We start from the raw sequence: 19981 nt of genomic DNA, 5'->3' as shown, positions 1-19981 counted from the left end.
ATAGGGGAGGGAGTATTAGCCTTTGTGAGAGACTTGGGTTCAAATTCCGACTTTGCCTTGTTCACATTGTGCAAGCTCACTACACTTACTCAGCTTCTCGGACCTCTGTTTCTCATCTGTCTGCGTGACAATAAGGATTAGAAGTAATGCTTGTAAATTTAGCATAGTACTGACTTGTAGCTAATCTCTACTACTGAGAAATATGGAAGTAATGTATGGTCTGTATTGGGTATCAGCTGACATTTACCAGAAATTCTTAAGCATTCATGATGATCCTGTGTATTTACTATTTAATATGAGGGGCACCTGTTGGTCATTTCATCTCCAGGTATAGGCTTATTTTCTCTACCATAATTTAATTTTTACAAGTAAAACTTGGAAGAACACATTTGTTTAGGAGGAAGGAGTGGTCATAAATAGAGACAGTGGCAAATTTGAAAAATAACAAAAGTTATAAGAAGGAAAAATGTTAATAATGGTAGCAAGTGAAGCTAACCAAAATTGCCTGTCCTTCCAGTCTTTATTAAATACTTTTTTTTCCTAGATTGGAATCATATTCTACATAGAATTTTGTTTCCCCTTTTTAAAAACTTACTATTACATTATAGTTTCCCTGTGTTATTAAATATTAAATAATATTTCAGAGACTAACAGTTCATATTATACCATAATTTATTTATATATTCATTGATAAATTTGGCTTTTATGTAGCTTATATTTTTGTTATTATAAATAACCTTATATTCCTGTACAAAAATCTTCTTCTGTGTCTGTAAGTATGGATTTGGGATAGATTCCTATAGGGAGGATTACTAGCTCAAAGAATTTGTATCTACTTAGGTTCTTGACACATTATTGTCAAAGTGATTTCCAGGAAGACAGTATTATTTCATATTTTTAGTGGTGAGTTTGCCTTTCACTATGCTCTTGCTAATGCTAACATTAATACTTTACCAATCTGATAAGAAAAAAATTATACTCATATTCAGTGTGCATTTATTTTACCATTTTAAAAAAAGAATCTCTTTTCTAATGTTAATTTGTCATTTGCATTTCTTCTTTTGGGAATTGCCGAATTTCATCCATTCTGAGAGGGACAGTGCCTTGCATTTTAGTCCCTCTGCAGTAGGAATGTCTTGCAAGCAATGTTGTGTTATAACTGAATGAGCAGCATTGTTTTCTTGGTTGTACATGAAATAATACTTCACTTTACAATCAGTGGCATCTTGGATTAGATGAAATATAATCTTTATTTGTTTGCTTTTTCAATCTCCACTTCTGTAGCTCCCCTACCGTAGTCCAAAAACTGGACTCCGTGTCCAGAGTAGCCCTTGAGGTTTCTTGCCACTGTCACTCTACCTGGAATACTCCTTACCCTTTTCTTTTTCTGCATAATTTCTCTTTGTGGTCTTTCCAAATCATCTAGGTAGAATTAGTAGTGACGTATAATGATTTGCTTGTAAATCTCTTTACTCATTTACAGGTGGCTTTTCCAAGGGTGGGACTGTCTTTTTTTTTTTTTTTTCCCCCAGTGCCTGTCAAGGTGACAAGCATGCATTGGTTGCTCTTTAATGTCTATATGACTGGGTATGTGGGTGTGTGAGTGAGAACTACCCAATTTCATTTATGACTGTATAGAAGGCAAACACCTTCAGAAAAGACTCTTTCAAACTTGGAGATATACTAACTATACTAACTTGCTTTTTAGTATTGATAGGGCCTTGCTCTGTGGTCTCTGGAAGCCTCTTTCATCTTGTTCCTGCTTGTGGTTTTGGTGTTTTTAGGACTAGAGACATTAGGAGGAAAACAGCTCCAAACCAAACAAATACAGTGTGTTTTGACAGTATTTGTTTTTCTCTGTAAGGTTATAACATTCCTGGGTCACATGGCACCTCTGACATCATTCTGGACAGCTGATCTGGTTCTCACCGGCTATACTGGGGGCCTATCGTTGGCCTGCTAGTTTTCTAAGGCTTATGAGTCAGAGTTGCTGCCATCTTGTCTTTGGCCTTAGTGTGTCAATTCAAACTGATCCTAAGTTGGGTGTCTTAGGCACTGAATTCTGACCATTCCAAACCCTGTAGAAGTGGAGTGGGTAGTTCTCAAAGCACGTGACATAATTAACTGCTTTGTCTAGCAGACACTCTTCACAACACTCATTACAATGGCCAGCTTGCTACTTCTTCCTACCTCAGGAATACCACATGTTGCCTCCGTTGACTCAAATGCTTCTACCACAAACTCTTGGTGTAGGCTGTCAAGCAATTTAAAATATCATGTTTAAGGACAGTCAAAGAGCCAAACAGAGGGATACTAACCCTTGAAAAACAATAGAATAAAATTATTCTGAAAAAAACCCCCAAGAACAGAGATATGCAAAAGAAGCCATTTGAAATCTGAAATTTAAAAAAGCAAACAGGCATATAATCATTGGAATTTAGAAAAAGAAAGGAAAAACAATGTGAAACACAGCCAAAAAGAGAATTAATGTTGTCTTTAGGACTTAAGAGCAGGGAACCAAGACAGGGAACCATATCAAAAAATGAAAGAGTGTGAACCATAAGACTTTTAGAAGATTATACAGAGATAAATGTTTATGACCTTGGATTAGACAGTGATTTCTTAGATATGACACCTAAAACCCAAATGAAAAATATATAACACAACTTCACTAAAGATAAAAACTTCTGTGTTTCAAGGGACACTATTAAGAAAGTGGAAAAGAGGGGCACCTGGGTGGCTCAGTGGTTTAAGCCTCTGCCTTCGGCTCAGGTCATGGTCTCAGGGTCATGGGATCGAGGCCCACATCAGGCTAGTGGGAAGCCTGCTTCCCCCTCTCTCTCTCTGCCTGCCTCTGCCTATTTGTGATCTCTCTCTCTCTCTCTCTGTCAAATAAATAAATAAATCTTAAAAAAAAAAGAAAGAAAGAAAGTGGAAAAGAAGTCCACAGAATGGAAGAATATATTTGAAAATCATGTATCTAGTATCCAGAATATGTAAAGAATGTTTACAAATCAACAATAAAAAGATAAATAACCCAATTGAAAAGAGGAATGAGGATTTAAATAAACATATTTCCAAAAAAGATACAAATGGAACATGAAAAGATGCTCAACATCATTAGTCATTAGGGAAATGCAAATCAAAACCAGAATGACATACTACTGTACATGCACTAGAATTGAGACAATAATAGCAAGTGTGACGATGATGTGGAGAAATTACTAGCCTTGTACATTGCTCCTGGGGATGTAAAATGGTGCAGCAACTTTAGAAAAGAGTTTTCTAGTTTCTCAAGAAGTTAAACATGCAGTGACCAAATGACACAGCAATTCTGCTCCTAGGTATATTCCTAAGAGAACTGAAAAGATATGTTTACAAAAAAACTTATCCGCAGATATTCAAAGCAGTATTATTCATAATAGCTAAAGAAGTGGAGAGAAACTAAATGTCTACCAAGTGATGAATATATAAACCAATTGTGGTAATCTATACAATAGCTTTTTTAAAAAGATTTTATTTATTTATATGAGAGAGAGAGCATGAGCTGGGAGGGAGGCAAAGGGAGAGGGCGGGGCAGACTCCCTGCTGAGCAGGAAGCCTAATATGATGCTCCATCTCAGGACCCTGAGACCATGACCTGAGCTGAAGGCAGATGCTTAACTGAATGAGCCACCCAGGCGCCCCCATACAATAGATTATTATCTATTACCTATCTAAAGGACTGAAGTATTGATACAGTCTGCAACATGGATGAACCATGAAAACATTTGCTAAGTGAAAGAAGCCAGGCACAAAAGGCTGCATATTTTATGATTCATTTATGTGAAATATACAGAATAGGCTTACCTAAAAGAGAAAATAGATTAGAAGCTTGAGGAGAGAGAAGAATGAAGAGTGAATTCTCATGGGTATGGGATTTCTTTTCATAGTGATGGAAATGTTTTGGAATTAGATATCGGTGATGGCTGCACAACCCTGCGAGTATGGTAATTGAACTGTACACTTCAAGTGATGAATTTTATGGTATGTGAATTATATCTCAATAAAAAATGAAAGAGCATGGAAGATAGATAAATGGCTCTAAAGACTCAACTTAAGTGGAAAATGCAGCTCAGCTGCCATGCCTAAATAAAACCAAATGCATATCTAATGCTATTGTGTGAGGTTGCCAAAAATTAACTCAAGAATGAGAAATTCTGGGGCGCCTGGGTGGCTCAGTGGTTTAAGCCGCTGCCTTCGGCTCAGGTCATGATCTCAGGGTCCTGAGATCGAGTCCCACATCGGGCTCTCTGCTCGGCAGGGAGCCTGCTTCCCTCTCACTCTCTCTGCCTGCCTCTCTGCCTACTTGTGATCTCTCTCTGTCAAGTAAATAAATAAAATCTTTAAAAAAAAAAAAAGAATGAGAAATTCTTTAATGTCACGGGAAGCTGGCTATATTCAAGCAGGTCACTTAAAATAAAGTGACAACCAAATAATGGCAAAATTTGCATTGGTAATAGTAGATGCCAGAAGATAATGAAAATGTATCTACCATGTGTTGAGGGAAAGTAAATCAATATGTAATAACTAAAACACTTCAATTATTAATTATGAGTGAAGGCAAAGTAAAAACATTTTCAGGTATAAAATGACATAGTTTACCAACTGCAGACTTCATTAAAAGAAAGATTAAGGGATATACATAAAAAAAAAGAAGCAAAGTGTATCTTCTTGCATCTTGAGATATAAGAATAAATGGCATACACACAAGTAAGTAAAACATTTTGGTAAATTTGAACAAATAGTTATAAAAAGTAATGTCCAATTTCTGTGTTAAAATAGGAAACGGAAACTAGAGCTGGAAAGAGGCTTACTCAGTGGAAAGTTAAAGACTGCTAAAATTTATTTTGTGTTTGGCAGAATTTTGTAATTTTGTAACTTTTTAACACAAAGAATCATCAATAAAATAATTGATATATACCCTATGACATTTAAATGGGGAACTGAACAACAAAGGTACTGTAAAAATGTATCAACTTAATAGAAGACAGAAAGGAAGTAAAGGAATAAAGAATGATTACAAAATTAGATGGTAGAATCAAATACAAAACAAAACAAAAATTAGGTAGTAGAATCAAGTCCAAAAATATCAGTAATAATAATAATTGCAAATGGCCTAAATGCTGGTACTAAACTATGAGAGATTATCTGGTTAGATAAGGAAAGCAAAATCCAGTTCTATCCTGCTTTTAAGTGCACACCTTTAAGAAAAACCTACAGAAAGAAAGTTTGCTAACATATTGCTAATGTAATTCTATCCGAAATAAAAAGGTACTTCTTTGAAAAACTTGTCCATTTTAACATTTGTACAGCAGTCTGTTATATCAATGAGCCAAAAATGTTTTATCATTCTCCTGTTGACAGTTATTTTTCATTTTTTGCTATTATAAACAATGCTTAATGTAATGTCCAACAAGAAAAGCAAGTTGCAACAAGATATGTACCATCTAACACAATTTATATTATCCCTTAAAACAAGCAAATATATTAGTTATTTAACAGATACATACAAACGCAATAATTGAGTGTTTATATGCACAGAGATATCAAATTCTAGATGATGCCTTTTGTGTGGTGGGGGGAAGAGAAGTATCCTGGAAGAGTGTACCTGGTACTTTAACTCTATTTGTGACATTTAATCTCCTTAAATAAACTTATGAGCTAATATGCAAAATGTTAAAATTTGATTAAATCATATTGAAAATACATGAGAACTTGACATTATTATTATCCATACTTTTCTATATGCTCAAAATATTATATATTAAGAATTTTAAGTGACAAACCTATTGCTGTGTCCTAAGACAGTTTTGTTAATTTCATCCACATAAACGTGATTTCACATATATTTTGGAGAAATTTAATGTTTTCCCTTTCTAACATACTGGGAGAGATGGGTGTTGGTATATGAGGATTCAGATATGAAGAAAGCCCGCTGGTAACATGCTTCAATCCAGAAGCCACCAGAGACCATTTCATTAAGAAACTGCTTGTGTGGCTTCCGAAATTATCAAAGGGGTCATCCTAAAGCTCCAGCAACTGGGAAACTCTCCTGGGGACAGCACCTTGATTCTTTGCATATCTATAGCAAAGTGACTCTCATGTAGTAAAGTAATAGCACCTGCAGCTGATTTTTTTCTAGAACAACCTTCCACTATGCCCTATAAGGTCTGTGAACCCAGTCACACTCCATGGGTGGGCTGGAAATGGTGGAGAGCTGAGGAAATGTCGGCTCTCGCTGGAGGAGTGGCCCAGAGCTTCAGCACTACTCACAGTCATGACTGCTAAGGATGGAGCCTAGTCAGAGACTGACTTCTGAGCAGATTCCCCAGGGCACCTCAGTCACGTCACTTTCTGGAAGCGATCCTTAGACAGAAAGGTATAGTACCATCACCTTTGCTGAAGCAGATAGCTGATGGCTCTTGTGTGCGTGCGGCTGTTGGCATGCACCCTAGTGTTGGCGTAGATGCAGCTCTGCTTCTGACTTCCATGCCTGATGTAGAAAGAGTTTGCGTGTAGAGATGCCAGCTGGCTTGCAATGACATTGTCGTGTGTCCTATTCTAGGGGACTACGGATAAAACGTCCATCCAGAGGATTCCTCAGAAGAGAACTGACCAGCTCTGAGGTCTGAAGACATTTTAGGAAGCTTATGATTTTTTTATTATTATTATTAAACCAAGACCAAGTATTATGTGTATTATAAGTAATGAGTGGTAAACTTCAAAAAGTAACTTCCGATCTCCCTAATACAGGTTTTTAACAATAAGTACTTTGATTTGTATTGCACATTTATTAACTATCAGGGATAATGCTGGATTCTTAACATGAATTACCTTATTTAATCCTCATGACAGCTCTCTAAGGAAGGTACCTTATCTCCATTTCACAAATTAGGGAACTGGAGTCTAATTGGTAAGCAGCTTGCCGGAAGTTAGCAGGCTGCAAGGCAAGGCAAGCTTATGCTTTTTGCTTGAGTTTCATTGCTCCTGGGTAAAGACTGATGTCAGATAGTCCGTATTGTAACCACCTTCCTTACTCTGCCCGGGGATTAGACCAATTACCCCTGCACTAATTTTTCAGGTGCAGCCGTGGGTGCAGAGGGATCCTGCACTGTTTTTTAAGTGAAGATTCCATTGAGTGCTCTCTTTGTAGTTCTTTTATCTTGAGTTCAGTTTGAGGGATGGCCGTTGTCATTCTTTCTGTAGATTGGATCAAAACTCATTTGTGACGTATTGATTTAGCTCTTCAGAGCTTCAGAAACCTGGTGAAATTTAGCTTTTCAGGCTTCTTCTAGGATAGGTCCTTGCAGGTATGAACAAAGGGCAGAGTTCCTGACTGAGCCTTACACTTCCCATTTCATATGCACATGTGGAAAACTGCACACGTGGACCGGAAAAGCTTAAGGAGAAGACTTGATTTTTCTCCAAGCTATTTTTCTCATTTGAAACAGCATGCTTTACATACATTGGGTCCGCTGGGGCAAACAAAGAGAAAGAGCTAAGCTGAAGATGATCCCTCCTTGAGAGAGGACTTTCTTGTTCTTTGTTTGATTAATTAAAATAGTCATTTATCAAATGGAACTATTAATCATTTCATGGTCAGGTCGCAGGGCATTGAATCGCCAGCCATTGCCTAAGAAGAGAGCTTGTTTTCCAGCCTTACTTAATAGCTCCTCCTCTTTCACCTCTTTGTCAGAGGGAAAGCGGTTCGAACACCATGTCTCAGTGCCTCTCCATACTCTAGGAAGACCTGTAGCAACCAGCCGAGGTTGTAGTGTTTGTCTAACGCAGGAGTGTTCAGGCTTCAGACTGGAGACTTCAAAGGAAAGGAACTTGCTGACTCCCTTCCTGGAGCACCCATGGGCAGCAAATCTGGGTATCAAGACATTGCGGAGGCAAGAAGGAGCTATCAGGGTCTGTAGATGGCGATCAACTTTGCCAGCTGGTGTGTATTCTAAGTGACTCATTTATTCTTTGGTAAGCGGAAGGTTTATGAAGTTTACCAAATGTGACACAGAGTAGTTCACTCATTCATTAAATATTTCTTAGCACCAACTGTTACCAGTTCTGTGAGTAAGCTCTGGGAATGCAAGTGTACCTAACACCCTCGTGTGTAGCTAGGATTGATTATCTGTGGGGTAAAGCATAAAGAAACGTTAAAAAAAAAAAAACAAAAAAAAAACCCAGGGCATCCGTGATTTAAGAATAGCTTCCAATGAAGGTGACTTGAAGAATTTTTATGCCTCAGCATAATAAATGGAAAGATTCCTAAGAATCAAAAGTGCCCTTGTTATTTTCCCAATTGCATCAAGATTAGAATACAGGGACTGAAACTTCTTTCATCCTGGTTGGTTATCTAAGTCACACTTCCCGTCCCAGCCAGGATTTCCAGCACTCATTCACATTCATGGTTAGGCTTTGCCCATCATGATCACATGAACATCCATATTTGTACATTGTATAAATAGTTTAGAATGTGGGTTGGATGTTTTTGCTTTGCTTCGAATGACACTTAGTTCCAGCAAAGTGGTTTCCTCGGGTAGCAGATATATACGTCCATATATACATGCACATTTTGGATGATTAGTTTGCCGTGAATCAGAATGATATGTTCTTTGCCAAGTGCTCACAAATAAATTTATTAAGTTAACCTCTTCATTATTTGGTAAGGTCTTCCATGTAGTGATAGCCAGTTGTGCGGAGAATTATATGACTTTTCTACTCTAGAATAAGAAATCCATCAGGGAGGGCATCATTAGAAAGCCCTCAGTGAGGACCATTCACCCCTGTGCTATGGAATAATGGTTGCCACATACCACGTACCTACGACATCCTGGCAGTCCACAAGTTTACAAGGTACTCTATATACATTATCTCATTTACATCCCCTTTAAAATCCTCACAGCACCATGCATATTCTTCCCATTTTACAGAGAAACAAACAAACAAACCAAAAAACAAAAAACAAAAAACCTGAGTCCCAAAATAGTTTATCTCCTTAGAATCTTACAACTAGTAATAGCTTAACCCAGTGATGTACTATCCCAACCCATGCTTCTCATGTAATAATACCATACCACCTGTTCAATTCTTTTTTTCAGTATTTTTGTTTATTTATTTGTCAGACAGAGAGAAAGAGAAAGAGTGTACCAGCAGGGGGAGTGGCAGGCAGAGAAGCAGGCTCCCAGCTGAGCAAGGAGCCTGATGGAGGACTTGACCCTAGGGTCCTGGGATCATGACCTGAACCGAAGGCACAAGCCACCCAGACATCCCTCATGTGCTCAATTCTTGTCACAGATCTTAGCACATGGCCAAGGGTTGGAAGCTCCTGCATGTAATGATAAGATCTTGCCAGTTGCCCCAGGCATCCCTCAATACCAAAGTATAAGTTGACTTAGTCTCAAAACCAACTTGGCACTCAAGCCAGTGTTTCTCTACCTGGGTACACTTTAGAGTCACTGGACATGACCAACATACTGAGGCTTGGGTTCCATCTTAAAATACTGGATTGCTTCAGAGACTCCTGGGGGCAGGAGTCAGTAAACTTTAAAGCTTTCCAGGTGATCTGAGGTGCAGCCAGGGTTGAGAACTGCAGGTGGAAGCAAACAGCTTCGGGCTGGATGAAGGGCAACAAAACCATGTGGTTTATCTTTTCCCAATGGACATAGGTTCTTCTGGGGGCCTGGAAATGCTGATGGGGTCATCTGTCTATCCTGGGTAGGGGTTTGGTTCATGCAGTGTCATCTCAGCTCCTTCTAGGTAGCTTCTCAGTTTCTGTGCTCATTGCTCTGTGAAGTGAAAATACAGAACCAGGGGCGCCTGGGTGGCTCAGTCGGTTAAGCGTTTGCCTTCAGTTCAGGTCATGATCCCAGGGTCCTGGGATTGAGCCCTGCATCAGGCTCCCTGCTCATCGGGGACTCTGCCTTTCCCTCTCCCTCTGCCCCTCCTCCCCCTGTTTGTGCTCTCTCTCTCTATCAAATAAATAAATAAAAACTTTAAAAAAAAAAAAGAAAGAAAATATGGAACCAGTGGATTATTTAGCATTCTCATTTTTGAGGTGAAGTCCATAGAAAGCCAGCATCTTTTAAAATATAGATGATGGATTTCATTATTACAGGTTTTTTTTTAATGTTTTTTATTTATTTGTCAAGGAGATAGAGCAGAGCAAGCGAGAGAGAACCCAAGTGGGGGAGGGGAGAGGGAGACGAAGACTCCCCACTGAGCAGGGAGACTGATGCTGACGTGGGGCTCGATCCCAGGACCCAGGACCGTGACCTGATCTGAAGGCAGGTGCTCAACTGACTGAACCACCCAGGTGCCCATCATTATTGTTGTTTTAATATAAAATACACCCTGAAGAGTTTAAGAGTAGACAACAGTACATCTAATGTGCCTAGTTTATGAGTGATTTTCTGGCTGGGTTAATGTTGCTAAATTGTATTGCTACAAAAGGAAGAGACACCGAGATGTGTGGCCTCAGTATACTGCTGTTTGTGTCTTGAGGAGACAGATGAATTCCCTAACTGGGAAAGTATGTCGCTGCTGACTTTTCCTGGCAGTTGCAAACCTTTCAGGAAGGGATGGAAGGCAAGAGCAAGACAGCACCTACTACGTGCCCGTACCGTGTCGACGGCTCCACACGCGTGATTCCTTTCCCTCTCATCACAGCTCTCTGCGGTGAGACTTCGCAGCTCTGTTTTCTAAGTGGGAAACTGAAATCGTGTGCCCGCAGCATAGAGGGGTAGAGACAGAACTGAATCTAGCCCCTTCAAAGGATGGGGGCGGCTGCCATCAGGGATGTGAAAACACCGAAAACTATAGAGGACCGGGACCATGCTGCTGGTCTCCTTAAATAGCAGAGCCTTGGGTTTCTAAAAGGTTGTTCTGTTTCACTTCCATTTTTTAAAGCATCTCATGGGAAGCCTAGATAATGAACAAGAACCAAGTCTGTTTTTGTTGAAATGAATTAGTATCTTCTACTCACCCCTTAAGGAAAAGATCAGCTTGGAAAGCCAATTTAGCCAAATGCTAGAGGTTTAAAGGGAATGCTTCTACCTTGGGAATGGGATGAACCCTTCCTGATTCAGTCCTCTGTGAAGCTGATGCTAACATTGAATGGAGACTTTTGGCTGATTTTGTGTTTTTTCATGAGCTCACCTTCAAAATGTCACTAATTCATGCCAAATTAGCTAATGTGGCTGATCTGGTCAGAATCAGACATAAGCCTGGTTTGGAATTCCAGATAATCTGAAAAAACATCCCAGAAAGAAGCTAGAAAGAGTCCAGAAGGGAGACAAATCCAGAGACATAGAGAAACATCGGGCAGATTATCTCAAACTGAGCAACACCTTAACTCTCAGCCCAAAATCAGTCCTGCAAGAAATGTCAGTGCCTGTCCTAGAAGTCTTCTGTCTGTTCAGGGTTTAGTCCCACTTTATCCACCGGGAGTTACCCTTGGACATGATCACTATTACGATGATGATCTTAAGAGAAGTCATCCTGGACCGAAGGCATTCTTTATGCCAGACGCTGTAGGAAATCCTTGACACACCCAGTCTGGCTGAGTCGTCCCAGCAGTACTGCACGATAGACAGCACTGGTACACCCGGGCTACAGAGGAGAAATGTGGAGCTTACAGGTGAAGTGACCTGCCCAGGAGAAAAAAAACAGGAATGGTAGAAGCAGGCTTTAAAACTAGATTTCTGCCTGCACGGTCTCACTCTTATCTTACCCCTCAGTCAGACATCAGGAACGTGCTCTTTGGTCTTATTTTTTCCTTTCCCACAAGTGAGATTTATTTAGAAAACAATGGCTCATCTCAAGGTTGGCTGTTCTTGGTGCAGGTCTTACAATCCTCAAATGATAGTACCAAAGTTGCTTTCTCCAACAAAAGAATGCCTTTTCATTCCTCAGAGCTTTTGTCTTCATGGTAGACCCAAAAAGAAGAACAAAATGTGGTGGGCAGGAAGGGGGTGGGGGAGAGCATAATTGTGAAGACCACACGTAACCTTAACAGATTCATGTAAGGCTTCTCCCCACCCCAGGCAGCTTGTTGTGATCAAACTACAGCAGCAACATTAGCTAGCTCTCCCCAGTTTCCACAACACTTTCAGTGTGTGCAAAACATTGGTACTGTTGTTTCCTTTGTGAAGATAAGGAAGGAGACATTTGAAGGAAGGAGACATTTGGAGAGACCAAGACAGTAGCTCTCAAACTCACACATGGTGAGATTATCTGAAGAGCTTTAAAAACTCCTGAGGTCTCAGACAAACCTGCATAGGTTCTGCCTTCATTGATCTGGGGTACGACCTGAGTATTAGGATTTTTAAAAGCTCCCTAGGTGGTTCTCACATGCGGCCAGTGTAAGGACCACCCAGTTAAGCACCCACCCAAGATCCTGGAGCTCTGCTTGGCTTGACTGCTCATCAACAGTTGTGACTTTTGGAATTCCTGTTAACATTCCATCCTGGCCTAAGTGAAGGGAGAGATAAAAGCAGTTACTTAAAAGACCTTTATATAATTCCTTCCTGAGCTATGACCACAAATTATATTAAGTGCGTGTCTGTTGGGGGAGATGATTTGCTTTTGCTTTGGGGGACGTGTGACTGTAGCTACTAACGAGCGTGTTCAAGAATCCTGTATATTACACAGATTATATACTCAAATACTGAGAGTAGAAATGAGGTACTATTTTGACTCTCGTAACTTATCATGGTAATTATTAAAACTTACTCTGAACTTTGGTGCAAAGTTGCTTTAAATATCGGGTGAAAGCTCTGAAGTTGAGCCGCTTGGACGTGAATCCAGAATCCAGAATCCAGACTTCCTGCATACCAGCTGTGTAGGCTTTGGCGCGTTCTTTAAGTTCTCTAAGCCCCAGTTTTCCTTGCCCCTAAAGGGGGTGATAACAGCGCTTGCTTCATAGGATTGTAGAGAAGATTCACGTTAAATTCTTAGCATTGTGCCTAGTACACGATGTGTTGTCTGATGTCATAACTATCTTACCATGGTGAATCCCGACACAAAAATGACAAGTTCGGTTCTTTCATCATTCCATCCTTGATGGAGCTGATGTTAGCATTCCAATCTCTTGCAATTCAAAACTCGTGAATGATTTTTGTGCATTTTTTATAAGAACTTTCCATCAGCTTTCAGGCAGATACTGCAAGTAGACCTGCTTTTAGAAATGAAATGTATGGCAGTGAGATTTTATTCCTCATGTCAAACAACATTTCAGAGGCAACAAATGATTATTTTGTGTGTATGTGTGTGTGTGTGTGTGTGAGAGAGAGAGAGAGAGAGAGAGAGAATGCAGGTAAAAAAAGTCTAGAATGGAAAGGTTTTCTTCCCCCAAAGGTGGTATCATGATATTATCTTTGAAAGGGCAGAAAACATATGTCCAACACTTCTTACTTTAAGAAGGTGCTAATATTCGAATTTATTCAGAAATTAAGAGCAGACCAAGTTGCTGCCCTCAGAGGTAGGGTTCTGCAACAGAGATTCAGAAATTCTCTGCATGGAGTTGCTGCTGCCTCATGAGAGATTGGGGAAGATCCCCATGAAGTCAGAGAGGATGGAAAGAACAGAGACAGATTCTCACACAGATTGTTACTAAATCCACGGAGACTAGGCAGGACAGACAGTAGGTGAGGACTGGTGATAGTTCTGTGCAGCCTGCTTTCACTTAGTACAAGACAACAAGGTGTGCTGAAGTAGGGATTTCTGATAGTATATGATATGACACCGTAAGATAAGGATGAGGAATTAGGCCAGTCTTTTCTGCTGGACACTGTGAGATGTCCCCGTAAAGGAGTTCCCTAAGCTAATAAAATGGAGAAAAACCACATGCTGTTGGCTTCTCTCCAGGATTCCTAACACACATCCCCGCTATTTAGATGTCTGAGAGGTCCTGCCATGAAGATAGTAGTTTAAACCCGGTAAGTTTTGACTAAGGAACTTCCCTGTCCCCCAACAATACCTATCACACTCACAACTTTATTGAAGGGTATTTTGAGAAACAAAGCCCTTTAAAAGCCCTCTTTTACATAGCAGTACCTGAACTATCAACTCTATTAATTTGATTTAGGACTAATCTCAATCTATTTTCTGAAGAATAATTCTATACACTCGTCTCCCAAACCACAAGAAAAGTAACCATCAAGGAAAATGGTCTCAAAGACAGAGACACAGAGGCGGAGAGGGAAAAACAGATAGGTTGGCGGTGGCTGAGGAAAGGGAGAAGATCATACACACTTTTGGGAGAACTGTGGTGTTCACAAGAAAGATGATTTAAACAAATGGGGATTAAAACTCCTCAAAGAGCATTGCTTTTATGAAAAACAAATACTGTATGTAATTGTGAAATAAAGGATGGTGATGTATTGATTTTTGTCTTGCACTTTTCTTTTCCTAAGTACATTTGAAAGTAATATAGATAATGACTCCCAAATCCAGGCTCTGTGCAATGATATGTACCTTTGTCAAATCTTCATTAGCTAATTAGACCATTTCCAGCAAGCAAATTGCTTTAAGAGATGAGAGCAGATTTTGTGAATATGTCCCCAAGATAAAAAAAAAATGGTCTAACTTGCTAATAATCAAGCATATGGAGAGAAGGGATTCTATGCCCAGTTTGGTTCTTCTTCTCTACCCTCAGAGAAGGAGAGGTGGATTTTAACACTACTGCTTGGGTTCAGGTGTGGAACGTGTGTAGTCGTTGAAAGCAGAAGGATCAGATCCTCTTCCAGTATCTTGGGAATAGCCAGTAGACAAAAGAAAGAGCCCTAGGAGGCCAGGCCAGCACCCCAGAACAAAAGTCTCCACTAAATTCAAGATGGTGTCCTTATCCTCGGTTCTCCTGTTTTGCTCTGTCATCAAATCACATTCCCCTGCAGACCGGAAAGGCAATCAATGCCTATAAAACAGCACTGTATGAATTTTTCCTTTTTTCCAACATTTTGAGTAAGGGCGACAGCAGGCATATAAGTATTTCCACAATCTTGGTGGGAAGCCGATCTCTATCAGCAGGTTCAACTCTATTTGCAGTGACTCTGGTGGCAAGGGGAGTTTTTGTTCAGACAATCAGAATGCCAGCAAACGGTAACTGCTCCTTCATGCTGAGAAGTGGGAAATTCAATAATGCTTTGGCTGGGTTCATGCTGAGTAGCGAAAATAGAATGAATATGGAGAGGGACTGTGACTTGAAGAGCAGTAAATCAGCCAGCCCAGACGTTTGCAACAAGCGGCTTTTAATCTGAAGTCTCTCTTGTTTCTACCCCGTTATCCAGGGTAACAGGGCTGTTTTTGTACTTGTTCCTAGAGTGTTTTGTGCTGTTTACCGTAAAACTCAGAATTAAGTGCTCTGAGGTCTTTAAAAAAACAAAACAAAACACCTCTCGTTTCTTCTGCATGCATAATATGTCACTACCATTTGCTGCCAGTCTTTACTACGAGTTAGCCTAACTGAGAAGGCAAAGTTGGTGTGGGTGTTACGGTAGTAATAGTGTCCCTTATTAGACCTGAACACTTTTTTCTTCTGTAAGCGAAGTGACAAGTCTCAGTGGGGGGTCACTAGAATGGAAGTCCCAGGACGGCAGGGATTTTGGTCTGTTTTCTTCACTGTTCCGTCAGCAACACCTAAGTGCTCTAAGAAGTCAACGAATGACCATTAGTCTACAGACAGGTAAAAGTCTAGTCAGCTCTGAGCTCTCTGAGACGTCTCGTACTAAAGCTCCAAGTGACCTCAGGTTTGCTGGCTTTTTGTTACATACGATCTTGCAGAATAGCTCTGATGTATGATTCTATGGAAGAAATTTTTAGCAGTATGTTTCTTTTTCAGAAGTCGCATCAGCAAAACCTGATCCACATAGAGAAATTAGAAAATGGAAACAACCAACCAAAAATCATATTTAAACTCCTCAGAGATAACCACTGCTATGATGTAACTGTATGATCTTCTGGATTTTCTTATGCGCATATTGATACATGCTGTAATGAGATTAGATTATATTTATTGCCTTTTTGATTTAACAGGATTAAACGAACATCTATTTTTATTAACAGACATCTGTATGGCTTTTCTGTAGTATCGCAGTAGTGTATTTTAAGAATGTACCAGAACTTAACCAACCCCTATGATTGTACATTTAAGTTGTTTCTGATCTTTGCTTGATCATATTGGAAGAGAGTTGTGGAACTGGTTTTCACAAGGGTAACCTTTTGTGTCATGGATCTGTCCCCCAGTCTGAGCCCTTCAAGCTGACCCACCTGTGTATTACCTTTCTTTGCCCACCCTGTGTTGTTAGAATCACTTCACCTGAACAAGTGTTTGAGGAAATGACTCAGCACCAGCTCTGCCCTTCATACTTTTACCTAATTACTCTATCTCATCAGTTTGCGATGATCATTTAACCTGGTTTTCCCTTTATTCACTCTTACACTGTCTCACTGACAACGCTCTCCAGCAGGACCAAGAAGGGGAAGAGGTGGTGCCAGTGGTGGGGGGCAGAGCACAAGGGGCACGGGGAAGAGGGATCAGTTACCACTTTATGTCTTCATGTGGCTTAACTGCTCGTTTCTTTTTATCACTGAATAATATCCCATTATGTAGATGTTCTACAATGTGTTTATGCAATTAACTATTGAAGGAACTCCTGGCTTACAGTTTGGGGCAATTAGGAATAAACTTCTATAAAACTCATGTACAGGTTTTTATGTGGACGTCAGTTTTCAAATCAGCTGGGTAAATACCTAGCAGCGTAACTGTTGGATTTTGTGGTAAAACCATGACGGGCTTCCTAAGAGACTGTCAAAGTGTCTTCCAAAGTGACTGTAATACTTTACATCCCCTCCAGCGAGAATGGGAGTCGTGTCGCTCCACGTTGTCCCCAGCGACGGGTATCACCCGCTCTGGTTTGGATTTTATCTGTCCTGATAGGTGTGTCGTGTATATCATTGCTGTTTTAACCTGCAGCTGTGGCTTTCTGGCCGTATGCATCTCTTCCTCAGTGAGGAGTTGGTTCAGATCGTTTGCTCCTTTGTAAATTGGGTTGATTTCCCTTTACTGAATTTTAAGAGTTTTAAAAAATATTTTGGGGACAAGACCTTTATATACCTGTTTGGCAAATATTTCTCAGTGCTGTCTTTTTTTTTTTTTTAATCACTTCTGGATCATGCGCCACTTTGCAGCCCTAAAAGCTCACATCTGGTGCTAAATGCCGGTCCGTCCTATGGCTCTGCTCACCTGTTTGCTTTGCTTCCCAAAAGTGATCCCACTCTTCCCTCTCACTTCCTTCACTCTATCCACTCATTGTCAGAAAACATTCTTCTTCCAGCATCCTCGTTGTCTCTCTCTAGGAATTTGTCTTTCTTTATTTTAAGTAAATGACCGAGGTGAGAATGTGTTTATTCATCTTTCTGTAGTGAGAACCCCAGTGAGGGTCCCACTTGTCTGTTTCCTGCTTTGAAAGGAAACAGGTCTGGGGAGAGCCAATGGCCCACGGTGTTTAGGTGGTGCCATGTCATTGGTGAGGCTAATGGTTGTCTGTCTTCCTTTGCATGGCCGCCAGTCATCAAGGCTCCTCTGCGCCATTTTAAACGCCCTGCTTACGCATCTAGCTCCTATGCACCTTCAGTCCCAAAGAAAACCGATGACCATCCTGCGAGGTACAAGATGCTGGATCAGAGGATCAAAATGAAAAAGATTCAGAATATCTCCCATAACTGGAACAGAAAATAGGTCACGGGGAAGAGAGGGAGTGAAGGAGAGGCCCACTCCTCTGCCTGTCAGCTCTCACCAGCCAGAGTGGGATATGCTTCCAAGATCCTTGGAGGCTTTGGGTGCCGGTGCTTTTGTGGTCGACTCCAGCGAGGCAAAGTGAAGGCCAGGTGTGACTCTCCCCTTTGTCATTTTGTTATGGACCCATCCATCACTGGATCTGAGAGTCAACGCAGACTCCAGCAGTAAAAGGGTAGTCTCATATGGCTTTTATTTGTATAGGTCTTTCAAAGTCTAAATCGGACCCCAGTCAAAATGATGTATCCTCTTTAGAAAATTCCTCCCACTGACACTTCTTTTATCCCTAGAAGTTGACTTGCCCCGGTAAGAATATTGGTTTAATAATCATCGTATTTAAGAAATGCACTTTTGGGGCACCTGGGTGGCTCAGTGGGCTAAAGCCTCTGTCTTCGGCTCAGGTCATGATCCCAGGGTCCTGGGATCGAGCCCCACATGGGACTCTCTGCTCAACAGGGAGCCTGCTTTCCCCCCACCCTCTGCCTGCCTCTCTGCCTACTTGTGAGCTCTCTCTGTCAAATAAATAAATAACATCTTAAAAAAAAATGCACTTTTAAAAACAGCGTTTCCAATTTTAAACACAATAGGAAAAGATGTTTTTAGAAGTGCATTCCTTAAATACAGTGACTATGACAATATTTAAAATTCAGGCAAATATGTAACTTTCAAAGTAAACCCATTAAAATTAAAAGTTCTGTTTCTGAATGTAACCATTGCAGAGGGATAAGAAGACTGAAGAACAGTTGAGTTCGTGGAGAATTCTGAACTGAGGCTCCACAAAGCAGATACAAGTCAAAAATAAAGACCCTTGCTTTGGTTGTCATTGGATGCTTCATGCCCAGTGGCCTCATTTTGTACCTTTAGAGACGTGAGAGTTTGCAGGAGACGCATTTTGGCTCTACTTCTTCTAATTTGTTACTTTCACTTACAGTTGACGATGCTAGAAATCAATGGGATGCCCATGCCTCAGAGACTCCAGGTTTGAGATCTGCCCCAGGAGATGTCCCTTTGGTCTTGTGGGCCTGGGGCAGGAGGGTGTAAATTCCTGAACCTAATTTGAATCCCTTCCTTGCAGATTTTTGTCCATTAATTGGATAAGTTGGAGATACCTCTAAGTTAAATTCCAGATCAGTTTCCCAGCAGACCCTATAGCTGTGGCCCTTGGGGATCTCAGTTGCTCTCACAGGTCTTGCTGGAAGGGAAGTCAATAACTCACCTCTCTTCACTGTGGCATTTTTAGCTCTTCTGAATCTCTCCTGGACTTTTGACGTTGGGACTAAAATCACACAAAATGGTAAGGAAATGTCCAAGGCCAGAAATAGCTTTTGATCCCTTCAGAAATACTCTGGTGCAGTGGAAAACTTAGGTTTGCTGTCCAGCGGGCCGGATCGCCAGTTCTGTCCCGTCTATAACTAGCTGCGTATCCCTGGTCTAATGGTATAATCTTTAAAAGCCTAAATTTGCTTAACTAGACAGTGGGCGTACTACCCACGGCCTTTTGTGGTGAAGACTGAGGATAACATAGGTTTGGATTGTTATCGCTGAACCCACTGAGTGATTGGAGCATGACCGATGTTACTAGGAGCCTTCCACGTCTGGAAAGGACTCTCAGGCACCCCTGCAAAGAAAGAGCTGTGCACGGACGGTCCCAGCCTTTGCGGTCTGATTCTAAAGGGTTTAGTGTGCCCTCCTTCCCCCTCTCGCCCCAGCTCACGTCCCCAAACCCCAGTTATGCAAGCTGAGCCAGCTCCAGAGTTTAGGGCCCACCACGCTACTGAGCAATTTACTCACATGCTTGACGATGGTATTTCAGGGAAATTTAATTACCAATACCAAAAGAAAAATCACTGTGACTTTTGGTTAGGAAAGCAATTGCAATTCTTAACTCCCGGCTCGGTGCTAGAGCAAAAGGATCCTTCTGTAGGCTCTTCCGCCTGAAGTAGGTTAGCTCTGCAGGTCATTCCTCCCTGTTTGTCTCCAGATGCCTCCGTGCTTGCTTCACAGTCATGTGAGCACACAAGGAAACTGCCCACGGGTAGCGGCCTCCTGGCAACCCAGGGCATCATCAATGATGTTCCTCAAGTCTCCCCCATTTCTTTCAGTCTTAGGCATTGAGACCTCAAGGTGACTGTGCTTTCTCCACTG

At 40.9% G+C, this 19981-nt stretch overlaps 1 protein-coding gene across 4 annotated transcripts in view; it reads left to right on the top strand.

Moving 5' to 3' along the window:
- PDE1C (phosphodiesterase 1C) overlaps window positions 1-17779 on the top strand; it is a gene marked incomplete at its 3' end in the record, with an annotated part of 305371 nt that extends 287592 nt beyond the window's left edge. For 3 of the 4 annotated variants that reach the window (XM_080819135.1, XM_080819136.1, XM_080819134.1), the window contains one exon: window positions 6608-8200. In XM_080819135.1, the coding sequence (XP_080675261.1) occupies window positions 6608-6621 (14 nt within the window). Of the gene's footprint in view, window positions 1-6607; window positions 8201-17609 lie in introns of those variants that run through there. The other variant, XM_080819137.1, reaches the window with a different exon arrangement.
- Window positions 17780-19981: the final 2202 nt, after the last annotated feature.

Source organism: Martes martes, assembly GCF_963455335.1.
Source record: "Martes martes genome assembly, chromosome: 11".
Taxonomy (NCBI): domain Eukaryota; kingdom Metazoa; phylum Chordata; class Mammalia; order Carnivora; family Mustelidae; genus Martes; species Martes martes.
The sequence above is the reverse complement of the archived record's forward strand: the minus strand, read 5'-3'. Positions and strand labels throughout refer to the sequence as shown.